At 40.6% G+C, this 17,503-nt stretch overlaps 1 protein-coding gene across 1 annotated transcript in view; it reads left to right on the forward strand.

Annotated features, from left to right (window-relative positions):
- LOC107392740 (TSC22 domain family protein 2) overlaps nt 1-11,631 on the forward strand; it is a 37,531-nt gene extending 25,900 nt beyond the window's left edge. The window contains exons 2-3 of the mRNA XM_015970692.3: nt 9,372-9,423; nt 9,554-11,631. Of these exons, the coding sequence (XP_015826178.3) occupies nt 9,372-9,423; nt 9,554-9,841 (340 nt within the window). The 3' untranslated portion in view covers nt 9,842-11,631. The remainder of the gene's footprint in view (nt 1-9,371; nt 9,424-9,553) is intronic.
- Nucleotides 11,632-17,503: the final 5,872 nt, after the last annotated feature.

The following is a 17,503-nucleotide window of genomic DNA, read 5'->3' on the forward strand; positions in this document are numbered from 1 at the left end:
CTGTTTCCCAAAGTCAGAGACTCCCTTGGTCAGCTTGCTTCTCACACCAAACCTTCTGTCAGGAATCTTGGCGTGACCTTTGACCTAGCTCTCACCCTGGATTCTCATGTCAGTTCTCTTGTTTGCTCTTCCTTCTTCCATCTCAGGAGCATTGCTAAGCTGAGTCCCACTCTGTCTCGCTCTGAACTTGAGACAGTTATCCACACCTTCATCTCCTCATGCTTAGACTACTGTAACTCTTTTTTCACGTGTCTGAGCAGAACCTCCTTGAACCATCTACAGGTGGTTCAGAATGCCTGTGCTCAACTTCTGACCAAGTCCTCCAAATACACCACATCACCCCGCTTCTCCTCCAGCTTCATTGGCTGCCAGTCAACTTCAGGTTTCATTTCAAGATCCTGGTTATGGTCTATAGGGCCTTACATGGACAATCATCATATTGCATTGGTGATCTTCGTAGTCCCTACACCCCCAGCAGGTCCCTGAGGTCCAGTGATCAAAGCCTACTGGTTGTGCAGAGCACCAGGCTTAAGACCAAAGGTGACAGATCATTTGCTGCTGTGGCCCCCAGACTCTGGAACTCTCTACCTGAGCCTGAGATGAGTGGACTCAGTGGACTCCTTTAAAAAGCAGCTGAAAACTCGTTCAAAGTGGCTTTTGTGTGACCTTCTTCACCACTCTCTCTTTATTCTGCTCTCCCCACCTATTCCACCTTCCTCAGGATCCACTGATTTCCCTCTTTCGTATTCACTCTCTCTTTCTTAACATTTTTTAATCACAATTGTCTATTTTTTGCTCATTTAAAATATATTTTTAACCATTTTCTAAATTCTTTTTTATATTTTTACATTTTTTTGTTTTAGTGAAGCGCCTCGTGATTTTTATCTTGAGATGTGCTATAGAAATGATATTTTCTTCTTCTTTTTCTTAAGCAAGACACTTAACCCGCCTTGCTTGCTGGTGGTGGTGGGAGGAACCGCCAGTGTAGGGCAGGCCTCGCCTCTGTCAGTGCGCCCCAGGGCAGCTGTAGCTACATCATAGCTCATCCCCACCAGCGTGTAGATGACAGATTGTGTTGTGAAGCGCATATTATTTTTGTCAGAATACACTGAAATAGCGAGCTTTCTGAGCCTTGTCACCCACCACTGTCAGATTCTGTTGACACAATGTCCTTGTTCTTTAGATCTAGAGAGTTTTAACTTGACTTTTCTTATTTGTCCAAGAGGCTCTAAAACTTACTTTATTAAAAACATAGTTGGATATTTCATAATAACTGTCTGGCATTTTTAGATCCTAATCGACTGAACTTCTGTTTCGAGTTTTGTTTCTAAATACCAATCATTGCTTTTCATGGTTGTCTAACTCTAAATTTGTCACATCACCAGTCAACATTGCAGAGAATGTTCTCAACATAAAGACGAATAAAAAACGTCTTCCTGCACTGTTATGCTATGTTGAATGTGTAAAATTCAGAGGAAGGATCGAACAGTATAGAGGAGCTTCACTGGCTGTAAAGTTCTGCTCTTGCCAACAGTTCAACTTTTGATTATAAATGTTCTTTATTATTTTTTAACATTCCAGAAAAGCACTAAGGGGATTTATTGTTGCACTGAGAATTGTCACAAGTAGAGCAGCCGAAACCCTTTTACTGCCTTATTTCCACAATCAGCGACTTTATGATTATGGGCAATCAAGATAAGACAGATTTATGTTTTCTGTAAGCACGCCTGATCAGTAGCTGCCGGCTTAGGTCTGTGGGATTATTCAGTGCAGACCATGTGGTTGGTCACTATTTATGACAGAAACACTTACTTGGAGGGTCGAGGAGCAAAGTCAAAGGAGTGAAAGTTTCACTTTTTATGCTGACTAGACAAAACCATGTCACTGTACCTTCTTAGTTGGCTTTTTTCATTTTCTAAAGTTTTTATTTGTCTTTTATGAGCTGCTATTTCATTAACACATGAGTCACCTTCCTTTTGCACAAATAAAAAACATGCCAAACCCGGGAACACAGTGTAATTGCTAACAGGCTGTGAGACATATCCTTGGTGGACCATAGCCCATTTGTACTCGGTCTCTCTGTCCAATAAGAGCGCAGTTTAGGGTGGGTTACTCGGCGGTGGTGTAGGAGACTCCCTCCAGCAAAATCTCAGAGCTTTGATGCATATGGAGCAACTTGACATGGAGCAGAGCTTCAGTTTCAGACTTAACAAGCTTGTGTCAGTGCACAGAGAAATAGGCGACTGGCAGTTTTAAACATCAAAGACATTTCCACTTGCCTAACACCACATGTCTTAGTGATACTACTGTATGTGCCAATGCTCTCATCCCATCAGCTTTGTCTTTGGACATTGTGCTGACATATTTGACCCCTAACTTTCCAGGAAGAGTTAGATGATTCATTTTCCGTCATAATAATAAACAATTTCAGATCACTCAGATTAGATTATTTAAATTAGCAACAACGGCAGCTAATCAAAGTAGTAAAGGAAAACTACAGTATTTAACTTCATTGTGAACTGCAGCTAATGTAAGATCGTTTTTATGAAAATGTTTTGATTAACAGATTAGCAGCAGTGCCCACAGGCATTAACGCAAATGTCCATCATCATGCCAGTGGCTTAGACTCGCAATTGGTTCATTGTTATTACACCACAGTGCTGTGTGGTATTAGTATGTCCCAACCCCTGTTCTTCAGAGAGGATAAGTCCCTGATCCTGTGATAAATGCTCTGCTGAATAGAGACTCGTTAACACGGAGTGGCCAGGACTTTCCCGTTAAAGCCTTTATTACCGTTAACACATTCTAACGGGTTCTTAATCCAGATTGAGCCAAACAAGCAGCACATACCTAAGTGATCAAAAAGAAAAGTGGTGAAATTTGATATGGAGGCACATGGTGCATGTTTTAGCTGAGAAACATTAAGGAGCAGGGAAGGTGGCTCAGGACTAGAGGTGCTGAAAAAAATCGATTCAAGTCTGAATCGGGATTCTTATTTATAAAGATTCAGAACGGATTCACAAAGGTTCAGAATCGATTCCAAGAACTCAAATATTTGGCATGTTACAGGTTTGAGATGCACATTTTTGATCTTTGTTAGGAGAGTCAGTATTCCGTTTACTTTTGTAGTCCCATACATTGAGATGATTTATGTTTGGATCTGCTGATAAGAGGGCACTTAAATGTAATTTTTTCCATACTCAGAAATTTGAGATATTCTCATATTTATTTTCTAAGTTGATAAATGAGTACTCAGGATTACTCATGTAACTTGTTTCTACACATACTTGAAAAGTATTTGACCGCATTACTTTCAAAGCTACTGTTGGGTAACTACAGATTTGTTATATTTTACAAGGTAAGCAAAAATAAATGTTGCCTTTTAGTCAAAAGATTGCTTCTGTTACAGTTTTAGAATCACTTTATTTTACATTGTAAATTTGCGATTATGGAGCATGACCAGTTTAAAGTCAAATAAAAATGTCCCATAGCTTTAACTAACTTGTACAACAAAGTAGTTAATCCTGGACCTGACACTCTTTGTTAATACTGATTGTGAATGGATTTAAATTGAGAATCGAGAATTGATTCTGAATCGAATCGGCACCCCAAGAATTGGAATCGAATCACATTGTGAGTTGCTCTATGATTCACATCCCTACTCAGGACCAATTAACAAACATGCCTGCCCAAAGATTTTTTTAGCCTAAAATCTGGCTAAAATAACAAGGTCTTCCTTAAATATCTTAAATTAAATGTAATGAAAAATGTTTATCCTCTGCCTGAAGAATACAGATCTTATCTTTGCTGGTTTGAAACCCCTGAGAGACTTGACTGCTTCTCATGCTCCCTTCCATCCAGTTTTTCTACCAAGATGAGCTGTCCAACAAGAAGACGGTTTGACTTCCACTCAGTCACATGGGGACACACGCTGGGTACAGAGTTGCTTTTGCGCCAGTTTAGCGATTAGGCTGCAGGCGAGGGTGTATGCTTTGCTCTGTTTATGAGGAAGCTTGGTGGCAGCAGACACACCCACTCATGACTTTGATTTACTACTGGAAAAATAAAACCCTGTGTCTCATTTTGTTTATTCATTGTGTCTTTGTAGACCACTGTATGTAGACGACACATCCCGGCAGTAAAACATCTAAAACCTCCATTCAGAGAAGTACATTAAAATACTTCCAGCTTCCTGCTATTGTCACAAATCTTGTTTCAAGCTGTTTAGAATAGTGAGATTAGAAGTCAATAATTTATTTCTACTCTATTTCTAAAATGGGATCTAATTGTAAACTAAGAAAAACAGAAAAATGATGTTACCTCGATGCTCGCTATGCTTGCTACCTTCAGAAACATTCAAAATAATTAATTGGTTTAATGACAAAATAGTTTTGTAATTATTTATTATTCTATATTTGAGCGCACTGCCAGCAGCGAGTTGTGGAGAATACGAGGTAATGCTCATTACCGCAACAGTGTGTCTAATAACTCACCATAGCATGGCGATGCGCAAGTTTTACGGCTTTCATTCCGCCTCTCTTGGTAGTACTATTACAGTAATTGTCTGTCTTATAAATGGAGATTGCAACTTGGCGCAACAGAGAGAGGTGTCATGATCACATGGGGAGTTGGTGCCGAGCTCTGGCCACTGAAGCTCAGATTACCAGAAACTGCATGGGCACTATGGAGGACAGACACCTTGAGGAGCAGCTTGTCAATAAACCTTAATGAGTGCGGCTTCGATAGCAATAAAAAGCAAGTATGTCCAAGATAAACAGAAGTCTGCAGCAGCGTAGAGACCTCCCTCATACCCCATTTATACCGCCAGTGCCTAATCTTTTGTAAAAAGGATGCACATTGCACCACATTATTGCCACAGTCTGACCACTTATAAACGACCCAAGGCGTCCTGATGCCGCCACAGCGTTGTGGCAAATTGACGACCTTGTTTTGTACAACGGCTTTGGTCTGAGTTTCCAGTTAAAGTCAGTCTTAAGAATGTCAAACATCATCCAGCTTTTAGTATCACAAAATATCGCATCGGCTCTGTTGTGTTGTGTCAGTACACACCCCTAATATAAATAATAGATATCAAATTCAATGTAAAAGATAATGTACTTCCAGGTTAATGTTAAATGAGATTTTTAGTGAATTTCCTTTAAATTCTAATATTTCTATTATTATCAGTGTGTTTGCACCTCCAGATAAAACTGATAATCCTGAAGTCTGATCCCGTGTTTGGGATTGTTAAACTTCCTGATCCGTCTGTCAAAAAATGTTCAAACCTTGTTTGTATTGCAAATATTGTTGGTTGGAATTCATAGCTTGTATTGTTTAGTGTATTTCACAATAGTTGTGTTTTAAGAGTAAATGTGTTTTTGTGAGGCAATAATTTAGATTACGCAATAGAACAATAATTAAAATGGGGTTGAATACAAAGTTCTAGGCAACAACTTCAAAACAGAGAGGAGGATGTAACTACTGGCAAGACTTTACAGCCTGACAGAGACAAATCTCTGAAATATGTTAATTCTGAATCTGGCTGAAATTCAACTTGTATAAAGATAGTTTCTCATGAACGCTGGATGTGATTGATGTGGCTAGGTGGATACATGTGAGGGGCTAACAAAATCACTCCTACAAAAATACAGCGCTCTTTTTTTTTTGGAGAGGAGGTGTCATTAGATCATCAGTGACTTGGTTGATTGCTGGGTCGTGAACTTGTCTCTTTTTCCACTGATATTTGAATAGTCTACTTCTTTGAAGCTCTATAAGAAGAAAAGACACTTTTTTATCTGAAGATTTACTTCCTTGCACTAACATTAACTCAGTAAATTTGTAAAGTTTCTGTTCTCTTGTGTTATTAAAAGACAAACTTAATAGTTTAGTTATAGCTGAGTGGGTAACTTCAGCCATACATTAAAACAAATAAAACATGGTGCAGGCAGTTAGTGGAAAATATGTGTATTGCATGTAGATTGTCTTAATTAAATAATGACTTCCAGTTCATTACCTAATAATAAACACTGGGGAGGGGGGGGGGTGTCTGATTTTGCTTGGAGCTCCTTTTCGCATTTTGGGTTTTACAAATTGGAGCATATTCTGCCCCCCTGCTGGTGAAACAGTAGAATGCCGTGTTTCAAATCTGACTTCCGACTATATCTGCTGTTTGCATCTGAAGTGAGTTGCCATTCCTCATGCTCCAGCTATTGTTTTGACTTGCAGTCATTGAGAGGAAAAGCGGAAGAGAGGTGGTGTGTTGGGGGGGGGGGGGGGGGGGAGTCACTGTAAGCCCAAGGCCTGATTTATTCAGCTGACTCCCCCACGGTGAGTGTTTGTGTGCTTTTGGGAACGGGAACGTGTGCCGCTCCATCTGTGCTCTAATGAAGAACATATTGGATTTCTGACATTATAAAGTATCCTGTGATAAATTTAAGGGGATGGGGGAGACGCATCCCCTGTGATTTATGAAGTAGTTACCTGTTAAAGAGGGCAAAAGGAGCTATGTGCTTCTTCATGAGGAATACGTCACAGCAGCCAGGATCTGTGTGTTGTCCCAGCTTGACACACAGATGTCTGTCTTCAGAGGTGGCCTGAGCTGGAATGTGCTGCCTTGTCCTGAAAACATTGTTGGGGTGGACGAGTACATGCGTACGCCGCTGTAGTCTGCAGGGAGGGTCCATATGGAGGTTAACACAGCAAGCAGTTCTTATGTAAACCACCACATGTCCTTCCTCTCTGAATAAAATGTCCATTTTACAATGTTTTTCTTGGACGCCATGAGGCTTTTTTTTTTTTTTTACACATTTCATGTAACTGGTTCAGGACAGTCGCTCAGCTGGCCAGTCAGATTCAACGTGCCTGCTTCTTGTTCTTTGTTATTGATAAAATCACATTCCAGCCAGAGCGTGTCCTCGTCTCCCTTCTCCATTATTTCCAGATGTGCCATGCTCATCTAACACGAAGGAATGTATTTAGCTTTTGGTGGTTATCCTTAATATCACACATCTGAGTGAGTCTCCTGTTGTGAAATCTAACCCCTTCACCCCCCCCCCCCCCTAAATCGTTTCGGAAATGCTGTAAAATCACTTCAGAGTTACCCAGTGAGGATACAAGCATGCAGGAATGTAAGTCTAGTTTTGATTTATTTTGCAAGAGCAAGAGGGTGTTGCATTACTAATTTGATTACTTGTAACGAACATCAGCATCCTGTTCTGTTCTTTTCTTTGTTTTCTTGTTTTATCACTTTATTTTAAAAATATAGACACTGGTGATGTCGGTGTGAGTGGTTGAGCCGTAATCATATTTAGCCTTTGAGATTGTGTCAGTGACACACATGGAAATCAGCTGCTTAATAACTCATTTTTCTTCATCACACTCCATTTGGTAAACTTTTTCCCCCCACATTTGTGGAATAAAACTTGAATATTTTAGGTGAAAGTGTATAAAATGAGTTTGAAATGACTAGATGGATCGTTTGGTTGCTACAGCAGTGAAAATAACAAAGAACAGAAACGCTCTGCCTGAACATGCTAATATCCATTTTAATTCAGGCTGAGTCTTTGCATAAGGTGTCCCGTACCTGGAAGTTTTTGGCACACCGCGTCAGTGAAATGTAACTTGTGCAGGAGAGAATACGAGGAGAGGGGAGAGGAGAGAGGAGAGGAGCTCTGCAGGGGGAGGAGGCGGCCATAGGCTCGGCTCGGCCCCGCCTCATTGTTTTGTCACCATGTGATCCAGCGGGGTTTTAAGAAACTCGGCTCCTGTTCAAACTAGAGACGCTTGTGTTTTATTGCTCTGCGGATCGGTCTCAGAAAAAGAAAAAGTATCTAACCGGAGAAGATGCGCTGCAGGATGAGCTACAGTCTGCCCTGCTCGCCGTTGGCTTCACCGCCGCGTCCAGGGCGATTAATGACCTACAGATCCAGATGCGTCAGGTAAAACAAAGACTTGTACACCCTAGATGAGTTTGTTTGTAAACGAAACGGATTTAATGTTCTTCTAAAACAAGTACGTGCTGAGTAATCGCACTCCGAGCTCTTCATCGGTGCAGCGAGCCGTTCCGTAGCGACAGCAGCTGTTTGTAATGTGAGGACACCGTCTACTTTCTGGTCAAACACGCAGTTTTCAACCCTAACAAGTGTCGCATCTGTTTGCTGCGCGTGTTTACATTTTGTGGTCACCTGACGCCAAGCTCCACATGGTGGTACGTGCGCTCCAGCACGCAGGATGGAAATCATTTGGAGCGGAGCGGCTTGTGAACTGCTTCGACACACTGCTCCGAGTTTAGTCCACATGAAATACAGCACATAAGAGGCTTTTATTGTGATGAGCCACATCTGAATAAACAGACTCAAGGGAAATGTTTCAGGAGACAACAAAAGGTCAAATCTTATAAATGTGTTATTTACATGTGCTTCAAGTCTATTGTAGCATGATTGAATCTATCTGATATATATATATATATATATATATATATATATATATATCAGATAGATATATATATATATCAGATATATATATATATATATATATATATATAAGTGTGTCAAGCTATATATATGTGTAAGCTTTTAGGCGACAGCTTGACACACTTTCTACACATTCTGTTCCGTCTCCTGCCTCGAGGGTTAGAGTCCCCACCACTGCTTATTTTTTGCCTTGCATCCACTTAAGAGCAATGATTGAGCAAGTTAGTTTGGACCAAAATGCCCCCTGTGGTTCGTGGATTTGTTTAATACGTTATAGAGTAATAAAGCCACTTTTAAGTGTACCAAACAGCATTTTGTTCCTCTTTTTAAGGTGGAATGCAGAGTTGTACTCTTCACTGATGCAGTTGTGATGTGAGTTAGAGATTATGATGATCTGTTGTAATAAACAAAAACCAAAGCTTGTACAGATTGTTTTGGCTGCTGTGGCATCACAGCCCCTTACAGCTGTGTGTTTAACGTGCTTCATAGTACAGTTGTGCCTGCAGGCTCACAGGGCTGGAACATCCAGGCTTTTAACTTTGCTGGCCTTTTTTATGTTGGCTTCCACACCCCAGAGACTTTGTGAACTTTATTAAACCTGCTTAACTTTTTCTATTTAAAAGATAACAATCTTCTTTTTAGAGATGGCACCTCATTAGAGTTCACGCATCAGCGCAGGTACATCCGTGCTGATCTCTCATTAATTTCTGGCCTCATCAACTCTTGTTTTCTGTGAAACGAGCCACCAGAACTTAAAGGTTTAGTTTCTGTGTTGCTCCAAAAGTTTTATAATGTAATCTTTGTTTTGTTCCAGAAGTGAATGGAGACACAAAGGTGATATTATTCTAAGGTGTAAGACTTGTTCTAGACTGGTTTCTTATCCTCTCTTTCTCTCTACAGTGCGTCTGGTGCCAGCATTGTTGCCATCGATAACAAGATTGAGCAGGCCATGGTGAGTTTCCACCTGATCGCTCTGAGCCTCAGTCATAACATCTTTTCATTGTAATTGTTTTTCTGGTGTTTCCACCAGCACACCTGAGCAATAAGAACGTGGTTTCTTCATTTTCTTTCACCCCCTTCAGGATTTGGTGAAGAGCCACCTGATGTATGCTGTGCGTGAGGAGGTGGAGGTGCTGAAGGAGCAGATCAAAGAGCTGTACGAGAGGAACTCTGTGTTGGAGCGGGAGAACGCCGTGCTGAAGTCTCTGGCCAACACGGAGCAGCTCAGCCACTTGTCCAGTCAGCTCAGCAGCTCCTCGGCGCCGATGCAGCTACAGCAATACCCGCTGGTCAAAAACAGCACCCCCGCTCTTGTTCACAATGAGGGGGGTCAGAGCGTCCCTTATCAGCCAAACATCACATCGGCGTGAACCTCTCTTCTTTAAACTCGCAAACTCATGCCTCCTGCGGACTGGAGAGGAAGGTCTGGTTAATGAATACATCTACCACCACCCCCATAAGCCCCCCCCCAAGGGTCTGGTTCTGGTTGCTATTTAAAATCAGAGTCAACAACATCTTTGTCGTCAGGAGCCGCGGCTCACCATCACAGGACCGTCACTCTTAAGACAGTTACCAGCCTTGTAAAGTCTTATGGTCCTGTGTTTGGCTGCAGCGAGGGGAGACGCAGCACCTGTGCAGGAAGTGGGGGTTCACGAGCACAACGCGCTTGGCATGTCGGGACAAATCAGAAGGCAGACTTGGAGACAAAGGTCTCTCCTTAAACATCTGGGACGGACTGTCCTCCTAGTGTCCATGCCGCTACATCACTCCAGGGCCACGGGGCCAGGGTGAAGAGGAGGAGGTGGAGGCGAGGAAACGCACTGCCGCAGCTCGAGCAGAGCGAGTCGAAAGCCTCAGCTTGTGTCGTTTCCTCAAAGCCACCGTTTAACACGGAAAAATTCTCATTACTTCAGTTTTAGTATTTTTCATTTATTTATTTCAGGGCTGCTATTTTCATGATGTAAATAAACTGTCATGGAGTTACGTATTAAAACCAACAACAATAAACATTCTCTTTGGTCTTTTTGGTATTTAGAAAATCTGTTGGGTAAAAAACATTGCTAGATTATTTTTTCTTTTTTACAGATAAAATTTCAGTAAGTAGGCAATAAGTTCCACGATAGAACCAACACTAAAGCTGAGCTTTCATAGGGAGAAATCCAGGTTGAATGTATATTTTGTAAAGTATTAGGGGTTGTACAGGTGATGAGACATGAAATGTGATGGGATGTTTGTTTTGTCTAAACTTTGGGGTTTGTTTTAGGGTGGGATGAAAAGCTGTGAAAAATTCTTCAACCTACTTTATAACCAAAGACTAAAATGATGTAAGTCGGTCCCTCCTGTTTTTATAATGCACATGTTTTCTACTCCCTCCTTCCCTAAATATATATACTTTTTCTTTTTGTTGATGTTCTGCATGATCTATAATCAAACCACTGTCTTACCTCATGTTTTTACCCAGCTCTCATTTTTCTGTCAGGCTGTGAATGACTGTGGGAGGATTTGTGAGCAGGTCGGGTGGAGAAAGTGGCTGACATGTTGGATGGGGAGGAGAGAGAGAGAGAATAGAAATGGGTTTGGTGTGAGGGCGAGGGAGAGGCCTTGTGTGTGAAACATGGGTCACGAAAGGAGCCATGGTTAGGGTTCTCATGTGAATGTGGCTGAATCTGATGTGCAGAGATTAAAAAAGGGTTTGATGCATTTGCTGGTTTGTTTAAATGCAGCGTTTATTTCACTTATGTGCAACAAAAACAAAATAGAGCAATATCTGAAGAGCAGAAACTATTAAACATTTCTCACTTTAACACTGCAGCCCGCTTGATTGTATCCGATCATATTATGGGATGTCCTGCCTGCTATGTCTCTTTGCCTGTAGTGCAGAGGCCTGTAGTTGGCAGGCCGTTTGGTTTCTTTCTCTGTGGCTTAGAACCAAACCAAACTGCTTGGTAATTGTACAATCACACCTTTTTTAAGACTTTTATTTTGGTAAATGGGCTTATTTTTTTGCTCTTTGTTTTTCATTTGAAGGAGATGCCGTGTACATGCCAAATGTACCATATGAAAGTAATCACTGAGCCTTGGAGTGACTAAACAAATGCCCTTGTAATGTGCTGTTCAGACGATTTTAGTTTTCAATCAGAAATAAACTGTTTTATCAGAATCTTGTTGGTGTTTTCATTTCCTCACATCTTTTATGATGCGAATCTTTCTTGTCATACGTGTTGACGCGGTAAACAGGAGTGTGTTAACAGAAAGTCTGCTGCAGGTTGTATCAGCAGTTTTGTGAATATGTAGACATTTTAGCACATATATCAGATAAAATGGAAAAAAAATAGGTTCAAGCTTCTAAAATAAAACAACGCCTAGCGGTGTCAAATTTAAACCATCAAATTTTTTTTAGAAAAGGTTTGTGACAAAACATTTAAAAATTCACAAAATAATCAGTTTCTTAACATGACACCCTTAATGCCACCCGGATCTGTGTCCGCTAATGTCAGGCACGTCCAAACTGCGGCCCAGGGGCCATTTCTGGCCCTCCGAGCGATTTTGTGCAGCCCCCACTTGAATATTTAGAATGAATAATTTTTAGATCACCATGTGTATGTTCAGATTTTCACATATTAGCCTACTCTGGATTCATTTTGAAGAGTGCAAATAAAGAAAAATACCATAAAATAATATTTGCAATTTTATAAATGAAGAAAACCACATTCTTGTGGCCCCCCATTGACTTTAAGCATGACTATTTTGGCCCTCGCCTTGACAAGTTTGGACATCCCTGAAAAATGTGTGGACATTGGTTCCTTGCACTATAAAATTGTATTCTCTTTATTCAACTTAGACCTTTTTGTTATTATTTATAAACACATATTGTTTTTAATTGAAATATTTTTGTTTTCTTTCTTTTTTGGGGGGAATTTTACATTTTTATTTAATTTTATAGCGATTTAAATTTAACATTTTGTTTCATTTAATGAGAGCAGACTAATCTGTAATAGTTATGTCTTTTAAATCACATCAGATGCAAGTTTGAGTCTCAGCATTTTTAGCACAATTAGCATTTACCACGTTGTTCCTGGCCTGCATAACCCTTTAGCTGAGAACCACTATAGGGTTAAGTTTGACAAGAATCTATCTTTTTAGGAGCTTCTACTGAAATCTGTTCCACATGGAAGCACTTTCCTCAGAGTGCAAGTTTATGTACTGTTCTGAGATCAGAGGCAGACCCTTCAGCTTTTCTTACATAACAATTTATTTTAGAGTCTTTCTCTGCCTTTAAAACGAAGACATAATTTTAGTTTATTATCTAATCCCTTCAATAGATAATTCCTGCTAAAATTGTGTTTTATAAGTTCCTGTTGCTGTTCAGGTTCTGTTTATTTTCATTAGAATAGGCATTGCACCAATGGAATTAATGAGGGAATGGACTTAATTGGACTTCCAGCTCATTTAGACCTGAAAATAAAGCACAACTGTCAAGGAAGTTGAATCATGTCCAAATTCCTCAGAAAGAGTTACTGATAAATCCCCGGGGAGTCGGATTGTTTCTTTTTCCCCATCGAGGATTGTGTTTACAACACTTCGAAATGATCTAGATGTGTGGGATTTGTGCAAAAAGGAAGGGAGGTGAGACGAAGCCTGATCAGGTCTAAGGTAAATACCCCGATGACGCCATTCTCAGCCACCTGTCAGAACCTGCATGAATCAGCTCACAAAGTTATTTTGGTTTTAGCTAATGTCTGTTTCTATGTCACATTACCTTTACTACGTTTAAACAGAATAAAAATGATAATAATCTGTCAGAAATCACCCCTGAGCTCGTTTGAAATGAGATGTTTCTTTTATTCCTGCTTAGACTGGTGCTTCATATCTTTGTCCTTCACCGTGTCCTGGTTTTGTTCGGAACCATCTGTTATTTCCCCATACGGACTCTGCTATGGTGTTCACCATAGATTGTGTCTGATTTGGCTTCTTATAAACATGACAAGTCTCATCCCAGCTGACTCACGGGTGACAGGTTCACTGTTGTGACCAAAAACTCCCATATTGTCAAAGGAGTGGGAAGTTTAACCCCTAAACAAAGAGCTCTTCCCGATAACGATGTGCAACACCTTTCATTTTAAACCACGTGAAGCTTCAAACCTGTGTTGTAAAACACAAACTCTGATTTAGAAAAAGAAGCAAAATGAGTGTGCGAGATGTTTAAACGTGCAACAGGGTCCCAAACTTGTTTGCGCTTGGCTTCTTCTTATTCTTCTGGAATTAGATGTTTACAGGTGATATCATGTGAGTCCAGTTTTCCTCTCGGTTTTACAAAGTTACATCTAATCCGATCAGCTCACATTTAGATCCAAAAAACAAACAAGAACCAAAACAAAACAAGAACGAACCATAGGAGGACTGTTTCATCTCAAGTGACTCCTGGGTGACCTTTGATCCAGACTTTGAAAATGGGGTGGCCCAGGCACACTTGTTTATGTATGGGTGGCACCTATGGTTATGCTTTGTAGGGGTTTGTGTGTGTGTGTCACAAAATCATTCTTTTTTTGCATTCTTCTTCTTCTTCTTCTTCTTCTTCTTCTTCTTCTTCTTCTTCTTCGTCTTCTTCTTCTTCGTCTTCTTCTTCTTCTACTCAAACAGAACTTAGTGGGGTGGCAGTTGGGGGTGGCCAATGAGATTCCAAAGGTGGCTTGCGCTACCCCAGGGCACTCCCTAGACATGCCCCTTGCATCAGTTCTTGAAATGAATCACTGTCAACTTTCCAACAAGATAAAGCCCAATCATACAGCTAAGGTATAATTATGTACTTTACAATCTAGCAAAAGTAGGTCAAGTACATTAGATTAGCTCTAAATGCTCAAACTACCCCAGTTCTGTTCTTTGTTCACACCTAGGTCACCAACAAGCTACCTTATCTTCTCAAATGTAGTTTTAAACATCCAAACCAACACTCAATCTCCACGTGCCTTTTTTTTTGGCCTCCTCCAACTTTGAAACAGGGAAGAAGATGAAAGAGCAAACTCCAAGATCAACATCCAAATGTCATACCGTTGCAAACTGGATGAACAAGGCCTTGCGTCACTGACAGCTTTTCCTATTCACATACTTTCCACAGATCAAGTACGTTCATGCAGCAGCACTACAAATCTGTGACTCACACAAGCTCCAATAGAATTGTGTAATAATGGGGAGTGTGTTTCACGTCACTGCAGGCAACGTGGTTCAGTAAATTCACCCTCGTGAATGAAGGGTGATAAAAAAAACAGTGTTTCCTCTTCCCCTTAACTGTAATCTTAACGTGCCCAGACATGTTCTGCCTCCTGGTTCTAATTTTTAATACGTGACTGAAGTCAGGGCTTGTTAGAAACATCCATCAGACATTATTTTATGATGCAGACTCGTAAAGCAGCTAAACCATTCATAAATGGTGCTTTTAGAGCATTTCATACAGAATCAAGCATGTAGAAATACATAAACATGATACAACACATCTGACATATTTCTTAGAGAAGAGATAAAAAAGTACATCAGAATAACAAGTCATATATTGTAGAGAGGATCTTTTGTTCAGTCTAGGTGGTTCCTTTTTGTTGCTGACACTGGACGAGGTGACACACACACACACACACACACACACACACACACACACACACACACACACACACACACACACACACACACACACACACACACACACACACACACACACACCAACAACAACAGCTACTCATCCTTTAGTCATGTGCAACCACTCCCAATTATTTCACACAACTGTTAAACTCTGCCTTGTCCTGAGTCACTGCTGCCATGACACATCAGGTTTACTGTGTTTGAGGTCTGACACAACCCAGGAGAATGGTGCCATCATGTGGGGAAAATATGAAATTAAACAGCTTATTTCTTTTTTTTTTTATTTGTATTTAACCAGGAGGGTCCCACTGAGATTAAAACCCCAATGTTCAAGGGAGTCCTGGCCAAGAGGCAGGAAAAGGTACAGTCACAACATTTCTCAGTTGCATATAGAATTACAGAAGGCAGTTACAACACAGGGAATCTGTCTCAAGTCCTCTCAGTCTGGTTTTAAATTTATTCAGGGAGTTAATTTCCAGTTTTCCTGCAACCTGCTCCATGAAGAAGGAGCAGAGTGAACGACAGCCCTTTTGCCCAGTTCTATGTGAGCAAACAGAACACAAAGTAACAACTGATCGTTTGCACGCAGACTTTGAGACGTTACACTTCTCTATGAGATTAAGTTACAGATGTAGGTGGGTAGTAATCCAAGCATGGCCCTATAAATGAAAGTGTACCAATGTCCCAACCTCCTGGTGGACAAAGAGGGCCATCCCACTCGACAACACAATCCACAGTGTGTCAGTGGTCTACGTTAATATTAAACCTCAGCGAGGCATGATACACAATATTAATCGTACCAAAACACTGCTGAGGCATTCATATACAAAAGGTCTCCATAATCCAGAATAGACAGAAATGTTGCAGTAACTAGTTGTTTTTGCCCCAAAAGAAAAACAGTTTATTTCAAAAAAAGAAACCCAGTCTGAGTTTGAGTTTCTTCATAAGATTATCTATATGGGGCTTAAAGGAGAGAAATGTCATAGAGCCAGACACCAAGGTATTTGTATGTGTGGACCACCTCTATGATATTTCCCTCAAGAGTGGTCACTGAAGGCATACTTAGAGGCCTTTTTTTAGAATTTGAAAACAACATTAGCTTAGTCTTGGCAGCATGGAGGACCAATTTTAACTGCAGAAGTGTTTGTTGGACTTCATTAAAAGCTTTCTGTAAAAATTCAACAGCGTTAGCGGATGATGTTCAAAAACAGTAAATGATTGTGTCATCAGCGTAAAAGTGCATATTAGCATTCAACACATTTTCTCCTATGTCATTAATACACATAATGAACAAGAGGGGTCCCAAAATTGAACCCTGTGGTTCTCCCTTGTGGACACTCAAAAATTTAGAAGACAAACCATCACATTTAACACATTCAGTTCTGTCCTTCAAGTAGCCTGTGAACCATAAAATTTCATCTTCAGACAATCCCAAACAAAAAAGTTCATGTTTTAAAGGGACTATAAGGAAGTTTGACAGTCAAAACATGTATAGAAATAATACATTTCTTCTTCATACATTCTCCTGCAATGCCCTGGTCCTGTAGAATGAGCCCTGGCATTTTTACTGTGATTGCCTGTTTTTCTGTAAAATCACAGAAAAAGAGAGATGCTCGGGTTGAGCAGGCTGCTTCATGCACGTTCACGCTCAGGCATAGCCCGTAGCATTTGCTATCAGTAGCTTTAGCAGCAGAGAGAGAGGCAGTGCCAACTCAGCGACTTTGTCGCTGTTCCTAACACGTAGTGACAAACCTAGCTACATTTCTGAGGACCCTTAGCTACTTTCTGTAGAACTTTCTTCTAGATATTTCCTGCAAATTAGCAACAAGATAGCTATTTTCGCTCCGAATCGTTCTTTGGATTGAGTTGTTTCAGCTGTCATCAAGGATATAAATGTTACAGATAGATTGAACATCATTGGTGTTTTAGTAAGGTGTCTGACTCTCATGCAAAAGACCTGGGTTCAACTCAAGTTGTAAACATAATTTTTCATTTAGAGTTTCTTTTTTACATTAATGACATATTTTTTACAGTAATAAGACACCCAAATTTTATTTGAGACTCGCCGAAAGGCATTGAATTCACAGATAAAAAAGATGTGGGTTCGACTTTCATTTTGGAACAATTTTTCAAGCAAGGGAAGGGAATGATCTGAGCATGCAGGAGGACTGACCCATCATAAACCTGTGTCGGCTGTGCTGAAGAGAAAGGTACAGAACCAAATTATTTAATTAATTAGCTGCGTGTTCTCCTGTCCTCCGTCCTCCGGGCCACACACACACACACTGCACGTTCGGCCGGCCGACGAGAAAGTGCAGCTGCAGAGACAGAGTTACATTATTTTTTATTAATTTGCTGTGTTCTTCTGTCCTCCGGGCCACACACACACAGGACTGTCTCAG

The sequence above is a fragment of the Nothobranchius furzeri genome, chromosome 8 (assembly GCF_043380555.1).
Source record: "Nothobranchius furzeri strain GRZ-AD chromosome 8, NfurGRZ-RIMD1, whole genome shotgun sequence".
NCBI lineage: Eukaryota > Metazoa > Chordata > Actinopteri > Cyprinodontiformes > Nothobranchiidae > Nothobranchius > Nothobranchius furzeri.